Genomic DNA, 9475 nt, shown 5'->3' with positions numbered 1-9475 from the left:
AAGAACGGAACAAGGTGTAGAAACAAGGGAACAAGGTGTAGGAACGTCGGAACTAGGTTTAGGAACGTATAGAGGTGTAAGAACGACGGTACAAGGTTTAGGAAGAACGGAACAAGATGTAAAAACAAGGGAACAAGATGTAGGAACGATCGAAATGGATGTAGGAACTAAGGAACAAGGTTTAGGATTGTATCGAGGTGTAAGAACGACGTTACAAGGTTTAGGAACAACGGAACAAGGTGTAGGAACGATGGAAAGCGGTGTAGGAACAATGGAGCAAGGATTAGGAACGTATAGAGTTGTAAGAACGACGGTAAAAAGTTTAGGAAAAACGGAACACGGTGTAGGAACGATAGGAACGATGGAAAGCGGAGTAGGAACGATGGAAAGCGGTGTAGGAACGATGGAGCAAGGATTAGGAACGTATAGAGGTGTAAGAACGACGGTACAAGGTTTAGGAACAACGGAACACGGTGTAGGAACTATGGAAAGCGGTGTAGGAACAATCGAAATGGCTGTAGGAACTAAGGAACAAGGTTTAAGATCGTATCGAGGTGTAAAAATGTTGGTACAATGTTATTTAGGAACAACGGAACAAGGTGTAGGATTCATGGAAAGCGGTGTAGGAACTATGGAGCAAGAATTAGGAACGTATAGAGGTGTAGGAGCGACGGAAGAATGTATAGGAACGATGGAAAGCGCTGTAGGAACGATGGAGCAAGGTTTAGGAACGTATCGAAGTGTAGGAACGACGGAAGAAGATGTAGGAACGATGGAACAAGGTTTAGGAACGTATCGAAGTGTAGGAATGACGGAAGAAGGTGTAGGAACGATGGAAAGCGGTGTAGGAGAGATGGAGCAAGGATTAGGAACGTATCAAAGTGTAGGAACTACGGATTGTGATGTGGGAACAGATGCAGGTGTAGGAACGATAGATCAATTTGTGGCAACGAATTGTGGTATGGGTGGTTACAATAAGAACTCGGTTGATGATAAGTTGGTAGAAGGGTGCTACGTGATGAGTCGGAAGTTGGAGAATGTGGATTTGGAGGAGGGAGGAGTAGGAGGAGGAGGGGGAAGGGAAGAAGATGTGAATGAAATGGATATGAATGAGTATCTAGTGTTTGATAAGCGAAAACCAGCTGCAGACGAACCAGAACAGGACGGGCCACGTATTTGTGAGTATTGTGACAAACCGTTCAGACGGAGACTCACGTTGGTGAGGCATATGAGACACGTACACATGGACGAGCCTCGCCAAGAGTGTGGTTTATGTCAGAAGAAGTTTGCACGCCGAGACCACCTGAAGAACCATCTGTTGTCACACTTGAATAGGATAGAGAGAGCGAAGCGAGGGAGCTGGAAAAAAGGCAGCCTCCACATGGAACAGGAACTTTGCGAGAGTGAGAAGAAAATCAGAGATGAGATATCCAGGTTTCTAGAGAAGACCGACGTCATTTCGAATCTGAAACTGAGAGGCTTGAAGAAGGCGGATGATGAAGCTAAAGTATGCAAATCGAAATTTGTGTGCAAGTTTTGTGACCTGTTCAGTTGCTATGCGAGGAGTGAGTTGGAGGCGCATATGGAGAGTCATACCGGTCCCAAACCGTTTCAGTGTCAGTATTGTGATAAGAGGTTTTCTCGGCTACACCACTTGAATAGGCATGGCCGTCTTCACACTGGTGTCAAGCAGTTCGCGTGCAGCTTGTGTAGCCGCACGTTCTACCGGAAAGATAATCTCGACAAACATGTCCTAGTACATAGTGATGAAAAGCCTTACCAGTGTACCGTTTGTGAGAAACGTTTCCGACGCAAGTTTCAGCTCACTGATCATGAGAAAGTGCACGTCAAGTCGTAGTTTTGGATCTATTGTGAGGTCCACGTTAAGCTGGGTTTTCGTTTGTGCGTAAATGCCGTCGTCGACCACGATAAGGTGAGGATTTCAGATTGGGTGGAACTCAATTTGTCTAAATAACCTATGTTCAATTATGTTTTAATGAAGGAGGTTGAGTTTATACTTTTTTATACTTCCAAATGGCAATATGTTGATATTATTAGAAATGTTTTAATTCTTGAATAATGAACACAAATAATGAAACGTTATTTGATCAGCTGTTTTAGCACATTTGGAATGTCAACAATGCTTGTCGTCGTCGACTGCGGAGGTTTACGCACAAACGAAAACGCACCTTTATAAGCTTTGATTTTCTAAGGGCCGTTTGCACAGTCAAAGCTTGAACTGAATTTAATCAGCTGGTGGATTAAACTCAAAATGAAACAAATTATAACAAATGAGACTTGATACTGATTTAATCTAGTTTAAAATGAAATTTAATGAAATTTAGTTTAAACTGTCACTGCTGTGCAAACGGCCCTTAAAGACCTGTGCTGTAGTGATGTAGTGAGGTCTACGTTATAATAGCTGTGTGGATGAAGATAGGAGAATAGCGTCGCCGATTCTCTGCCTTGCCACTGCCTTCTATATTGGATAGCTGATGTAATATTTAGGCTTTAACTCACACTTACGTGACTCAGGTTGAGAAGAGACTCGACTCTAGTCGAGAGCATGTGTTTTCAAATGGTGACGTCGCGGAGACTGGTCTGAGTGTCACCATTTGGAAACACATGCTCTCGACTAGAGTCGAGTCTCTTCGCAACCTAAGTTGTGTGAGTTGAGCCTAAATAAAAAAATAAACAATAAAAAAAACAAAAAAATAAACAATTATATTTTATTAGGCGAGAGAAAAATTTGTCAATGATTATATAATAAATTTTCTTAATCAGCATTGAATAATTTAATATTGAATTGTAATTCCACATTGTGTACGTTCTGTGTACAGTAAATTGTTCCAAACCAATCGTAAATTGTTCCATCACTTGACTAGTGCAGAATGTTCCCATGGAATGCCATTTCAAAATCGTTGGTTCAAGCTTTTGGCGCGCACATGTAAAGTTCATTTACACTAAAATGTGTCGTTTACTAGCTGCGTGAATGAAGAAAGGTTGTTTTACAAACCTACCGTCTAGAAAAGTGTAAATTTCTTTTATTCCATTACTCTCAAATTTTCTATCGAGAAAAATTCATTTAATGAATGGTTATCAAACATCATATTGTTGGTTATGTATTCTATGCTATGTTATGGTGAACAAACTATCAGCGCATGCGCAGAGAAGCAAGCAGACTACATTAATCGACCAATGAGAGATCAGATAGTTGGAGCTGTACCAGGTCGGACAATTTACCACACTTCGACTGTGGGGCAGGATTTTGGTACTGAAACAGGTTTCTGGAACAGAATCTGTCAAAATTCCTCCCATGGAACGCGGAACTTTTTACTTGGTAAATTGGGAATCGGACAATTTACCACATTCCATGTACACAGAACGGGCCCATTGTTAAAACCGATCTGGCAGCGTTGCGGAGCTAGAAAAGGATAGTAACATCAATGTTAAACTTTCATTACGTGGACTTCACTATAAGGCCTCATCACACAGTCATATGTACGATCTAGTCAAATATTTTATCAAAGATCTTCGGTGGTGTAATAGGTCATATCTTTCATTGAATAATGTTGGATATAGTGAGGTCCACGTTATAATGGCAGTATTTGATTATCAATGGTCTTACTATCCTTGTCTATCATTCGACAAAGTAGATGGCGCTATCCTTTTCTAGCTCCGAAATCGAAATGTTGCCAGATCGTTTAGCAACAATGTTAAAATTAAATTAATTGAAAAAATATTCAATCTCGATTATGGAAATTTATTGTTAAATGATTGAAAAATAGAAATTCATGGTTGAAAATTGTAAATTCTTGTCGAACACTTGATATCAGATATACCAGTATCAGATCTCCTCTAAAAAATGAACCGTTAATATTATTTCAATAAACCTATAGAAGGCATTGACAAGACAGAGAATCGACAACGGTGATCTCTTATCTTTTTCCACTGCTATTATAACTTAGACCTCACTATAGCACAGGTCTTCTAGAGAATCAAATCTTTGGTGTAAGTTACTTTGGTGTAGTCTATATGTTTAAAAAATGTTTCAGCATTATTTATAAAATCTTAAGTATGCAAAAAATTTGAAGTCAATGTATATTATGTCAAAAACTAATGTAACATAATGACAAAACTGTAATATTAATTTATAAAATCCATTGATTCAAATATATATATTTCTATTAGTTATTAATCAAAGAACACATACTGGAATCAACATGATCTGTGTACATAATGAGACTCCTTTTTAGATATCTCTTTTCTGTATAGGGCTACTTGTAATATAAATAGAAAGAAAAATAAAAATCTCAGTACCCTTTTTGAATTATTTAATCACAACATGTTTCAACATTGTTGCCATTTTCAAGTGATATGAAGCACGGAAAATAGAAGAAGGTTTTTCATCTAAATACCGTGATATGAAGTAAATAAATATTTACAGTCCTAGCTCATAAAATCGTATGAATACACTAGCATAAATGATTGAAATAAAAATCTTCCAGCAGTATTCATTTACGTAATTTACTTCATATCACTTGAAAATGGCATCAATGTTGAAACAGTGTGATTAAATAATTCAAAAAGGGTACTGAGATTTTTATTTTTCTTTCGCCTTTTAAATGTTTTTCTAACCAGTTTATTCTTACATTAACATTCAATAGAACTATCACTTCATCTTCTTCTTTTTCAATTTATTAGGATTTAGTTTAGCTTGGCGGCTGATAATATTGGGATGTTAAATCATATGAGACATGTAAACATTAACCAACTCATATGATTGAACATTACACAGCAAACAACTTGGTGTAATTTTTATTCTGATAATTTATTGAATTGTTGGGTTTGTAAGATACTTCCTAGTTTAAAATTGCAGTCCCATAGAACTACATACTTTGCTGTTTGTTATCTACCAGTACCTTCTTATTAATGTATGTTATATTTATTTATTTTATTTCATTCATTGTATCAATGTTTTTTTATAGTTGAAAATTATCATTACATTTACAGTTGACCTCTAGTTAAACTAAAATGTTTTTAAGTTAGAAATGTGTAAATTTTGCTTTAGAATATTTTATTAATTATTAATTTCGTATATTTCTGTTTTAAAAAGAATATATTGTTTGGTACCCTATACTGTTATTAATTTTAGGTATTATGTTCCTATCAATGATTTTATAATAATTTAAGATTATTATAACAATAAAGTTGATCTGTAGTTGCAATATATAAATGTTTTTAGTATCGGGAATGTGCAAATTTCGCTTTAAAACCTTTTATTTTATAATTCTTGAACATTCTTTTCTGTTTAGATACTATTTTTGGTTATGAAGAGTATTTTTGTGTTAATGAACACTTTCATGTTCTTGGCTTATACTTTAATATATGTACGGTACCTTAAATTTATTAATCATGTGATTCCCCTTTCACCTTGTATGAACCCTTCAGGCATTTTAAAATAATCTAAGACTGTTCTTGACTTTTGTAAAACCGTATTTATTGAAATGTGGTGGTTTTTGTATTATACTAGCATGGTTCTTTATAACTATTAATCCAGTCATATTTTCATCTACTTCAAATATAATTTAAAAAGAAAATCGATTTCTATTATTTTTCTGCTATTATTCCTTCTCAAAACCTAATACCGTACATTCTAAAAGGTATTTTAGATAATTGGTCTAAAAGGAATCTAAATTTTGATTTAATTTTTTCGAATTCAGAAAAATGTTTCTGAATCTGAAATGAGGATTTTTTAATTAGAGTGTAGAGTAATAATTGAAAATAAAGAAGTTCTGTAGAAGAAAAAGGCTTTTACACACACTGGATAGTGCTGATAGTGCCGGTTAAATTTTAACCGTTATTAATTCCACAATAACCAATCAAAGAAAGTCGTCTTTTCAAAAACGCCTTCTCTGATTGGTTCTTGTGGAATTAAAATTTAATTAAAAAAAAAAAACTGGTTAAAATTTTACCGGCTTTTGTGCAACCGGCACTAGATTTTGAATGGATAAATTGATAAATGTGTTGGGTATATGGAAGCCTTTACTTTCATTTCACAACACGACACAAATCTTTTTCTCATCAGAAAGTTTTGATTCAGTCTGAGGAGTTGATTAATGATTATCCATAATATAAGTTATACATAATTTTTTATTTAGTTGATGATCAACAATTCAATAAGTTATTTATGAATATACATTAACTTAGTAAAAATACACAGAATTATGTTTATTAGGGTAATTGGCTTATTTTGGTTTTAATACAATATTAATATTAGGCTATATTATTCAAGTAATATAGGATATATTCACATAATAAGTGTTTTTATTTTTACTTTCCTTGCCCTATTACCATAGGTAAGAAAAGTATTGCTTTCCGAAAAAATTAAGGTAGCCCAATTTCTAAATTTCTATACGTTTCAAGGTCCCCTGAGTCCAAAAAACTGGTTTTTGGGTATTGGTTTGTATGTGTGTGTGTGTGTGTATATGAGTGTATGTGCGTCTGTGTACACGATATCTCATCTCCCAATTAACGGAATGACTTGAAATTTGGAACTTAAGGTCCTTTCACTATAAGGATCCGACACGAACATTTTCGATCAAATGCAATTCAAAATGGCGAGAATGTTGTCAAAAACAGGGTTTTTCGTGATTTTCTCGGAAACGGCTCCAACGATTTTGATCAAATTCATAACTAAAATAGTCATCAATAAGCTCTATCAACTGCCACAAGTCCCATATCTGTAAAAATTTCAGGAGCTTCGCCCCATCAATGCAGATAGATTCCCAATTATCAGGCTTCAGATACAATTGAAACGAAAAAAATCAAGTGGAGTAGATTGAGCATGAGAATCTCTACAATTAATGTTCAGTAACATTTTCGCCTAAAATTGAAAATAAGCTTTAAATTTGAGAAAATGTGATTATTCAATTGCAAATTATTGTTGATTCTATTAAATCATTCACTATGAAGAGATAGCAGATCTCGTGTGTCTCCAGCGTTATTGCCCTGTCACCAGCTGGCTCAAATCTTTGAATAGTAGACTTTAGATGCGCGGGAACACTAGCATCAGGTGATGAATTTTCATAATGGCAAGGAAAGTTGTGTGAGTGCGCCACACCAGATTTTCTTAGTTATAATAATGCACAAAATGTGTTTTCTTATTTTCTGTGGTTTTTGATTGATTATTGAAAAAATGTTTAAATTTCTGTTTTTGATGAAAAATTATTTGAAACTCTAATCTCAAAGAACTAATTTATTATAATTTATAACTAAGTTATTTGAGATTTATTAGAAAAATTTCTTTGAGATTTCACCTATCGATATCAAAGTATTGAATCGATCTAATCTATCGATATCCCATATTGATATCGAAGTTTATATATCGATATTTTCAGTCAATTTTTCAGGTCAATAATATCGACCCATCCTCTTTCTTCAGGGTCAAAACAAACCACACATCGTTTTGACAGCCCTCATCAGTAATTTTGTGTTTTTAAATTAAAACAGGACATTTTAAAAACATGATCAGCAGCATTCGTGAAGCAGTAGCCAGCTCAGTTCGTAGTTCATCTTCAGTTCGAGCGGTATTGTAATATTTTATTAATTTTTCATCCTAAATAGTTTTGTTATTGTTGAAGGTTATGTGACACATTGACCGAATTTAACTTGTAGATTGCATAGTTTTTGGGTCAAGGAAACTTTTTGCCTTGCTCTGTTTCTGTTAGTCTGTTAACATTATGTTTTGCTGCAAAAAATCGCATCCCAGCAAGGTAAAGTTGAATAATGGTTGTATTTTGTTATTGTCACTTCAACTAGTTTTCAATAATCAATCAATGTTTTTTTCACGTAACATTCATTGTCTTTCTTAAGACAAGTGTAAAGACCTTAGAATTTCATGATTGGCAGAATGTGTGCTTCCTCCCGTTTCTGTTACTGAAATATTGCAATTGTCTGACGGATTGCATCATCCTAAGTAACGGTAACCTAGGTTAGGTACGTCATCTCAAAAACTTGAATTGGATCTCATCCAAACATGGGCACATGGATATTCTGGTTTTCAGTTCAATTGTCTACCCATCAGTGATGAACTGTCCTGAACTTCTTTCTAGAAACATCTTTGTGATTGAAGGTTGTCATCTTTGGTTCTGCTCTTGAAAGTTTTTACGAACTATTTCTAAGCTTGGTTGGACAACATCTTATCTAAAGTGAACTTATTTGTTTTTAAGTGTATTCTGTACATCTATTGCATATATTTGATTTAAAACCCTTGAAAACAATAAATAAAGAGGGTAAGTACACTACCTTATAAACCACCATAATAATGTAGGGGTAGTATCTAAATATTTTTTTTCAATTTTTTGAACAATTGTCAATTTTTCCACATGAACGTTAACTTTTCTCTAGTTTTTTGACCTTTAAACAAACGTAAATTACTAAAAGTTTGAGATTTTTATTTTCTTAATGCTCATCTGTTAGATTTTAAACATGATAAGGAATAATGTAATATTGACTGAGAGTTTTAGGTGTATTTTGAGCCTCCAGAAAGCTACAGTTTGTTAGCGCTTCTGGTCTAAAGCGGTCACCCTTCCAATGTTGGATTAAGCGCTCGTAACGTATCATAAAAAGTAGGTGCTCGTGGTAATACTCACCAAGACCGTGAACTAAATTGAACTATGACATTTTTAATATTTTCAACTGTGACTACCGTATCAAAATTAAATAATCAACTTGAATTACTATCAGAGAGAAGATATTGAAGAATGTGCATTTTGCCATTACCGCCGGGTACTTATTATTTAAATAATTCACACTCACTATTTAAAAAATCGTTTCACAGTAGAAAATTCAAAGAAATAAGTTTGCAGAAGATTAACAAGTGGAGTGGCAATCAAGTAATTAGACATACGGTAATAATAAATTGCATTAAAAGAGTTTTTTATTGATACTTGAACTTTTTGCATAATCTCAAAACGTCGGCTATATATGGCCGTAGACTTGGAATAAGATGCACCTCTTGACAGGTGTCAAGTACATTTTTGTCATAAAACTATTTCTGTCTTGGCAGACTTGAAATTCCGTTTGAACTGTAATCGGCTACATTTTCAAAGATCTTTTATAATATGACTTATGATGATGCTTGAAAGCTATTGAACCGTAAATGAAGATGATGTAATAATGACGATAAACTAGCCAATGCATTAATGGATCATATCAATGCCAAGTTATTCTAGACTCCCTGATGAGAATTTTAAAGGCGTTTATTGAAATTTCGATATAGGTCTAGGTGATTTTAATTGAACAACAATAAAATGCATAACAAAATAATCGATAAATTAAATTTGTTGAAAACTTTAGTCTGAATTCTCAGCTTGAACAATCGCTTCCAGCGAGATAAAGAAGAAAAGGGATAAGGTAACAAAGAGAGAGAGAGATTCAGATTCAGATTCCTCTATTCATCTGTTTAACAAAA

General features: G+C 34.2%; 2 protein-coding genes across 3 annotated transcripts in view; both read left to right on the top strand.

Moving 5' to 3' along the window:
• The first annotated feature begins 3198 nt into the window (after positions 1 to 3198).
• The window catches only part of LOC120351557 (zinc finger protein 252-like), an 8923-nt gene continuing 2646 nt past the window's right edge, over positions 3199 to 9475 (top strand). Inside the window, exon 1 of the mRNA XM_039429356.1 lies at positions 3199 to 3229. Coding sequence (XP_039285290.1) covers positions 3199 to 3229 — 31 coding nt within the window. The remainder of the gene's footprint in view (positions 3230 to 9475) is intronic.
• The window catches only part of LOC111052772 (peptide methionine sulfoxide reductase), a 55067-nt gene continuing 53342 nt past the window's right edge, over positions 7751 to 9475 (top strand). The window contains exon 1 of one of the 2 annotated variants that reach the window (XM_039429809.1): positions 7751 to 8294. The gene's annotated coding sequence lies outside the window, so the exon portion shown is untranslated. The remainder of the gene's footprint in view (positions 8295 to 9475) is intronic. The other variant, XM_039429805.1, reaches the window with a different exon arrangement.

This window comes from Nilaparvata lugens, chromosome 5 (assembly GCF_014356525.2).
Source record: "Nilaparvata lugens isolate BPH chromosome 5, ASM1435652v1, whole genome shotgun sequence".
Taxonomy (NCBI): Eukaryota; Metazoa; Arthropoda; class Insecta; order Hemiptera; family Delphacidae; genus Nilaparvata; species Nilaparvata lugens.
Note: the sequence above shows the minus strand (reverse complement) of the source record. Positions and strands in the feature narration are given on the sequence as shown.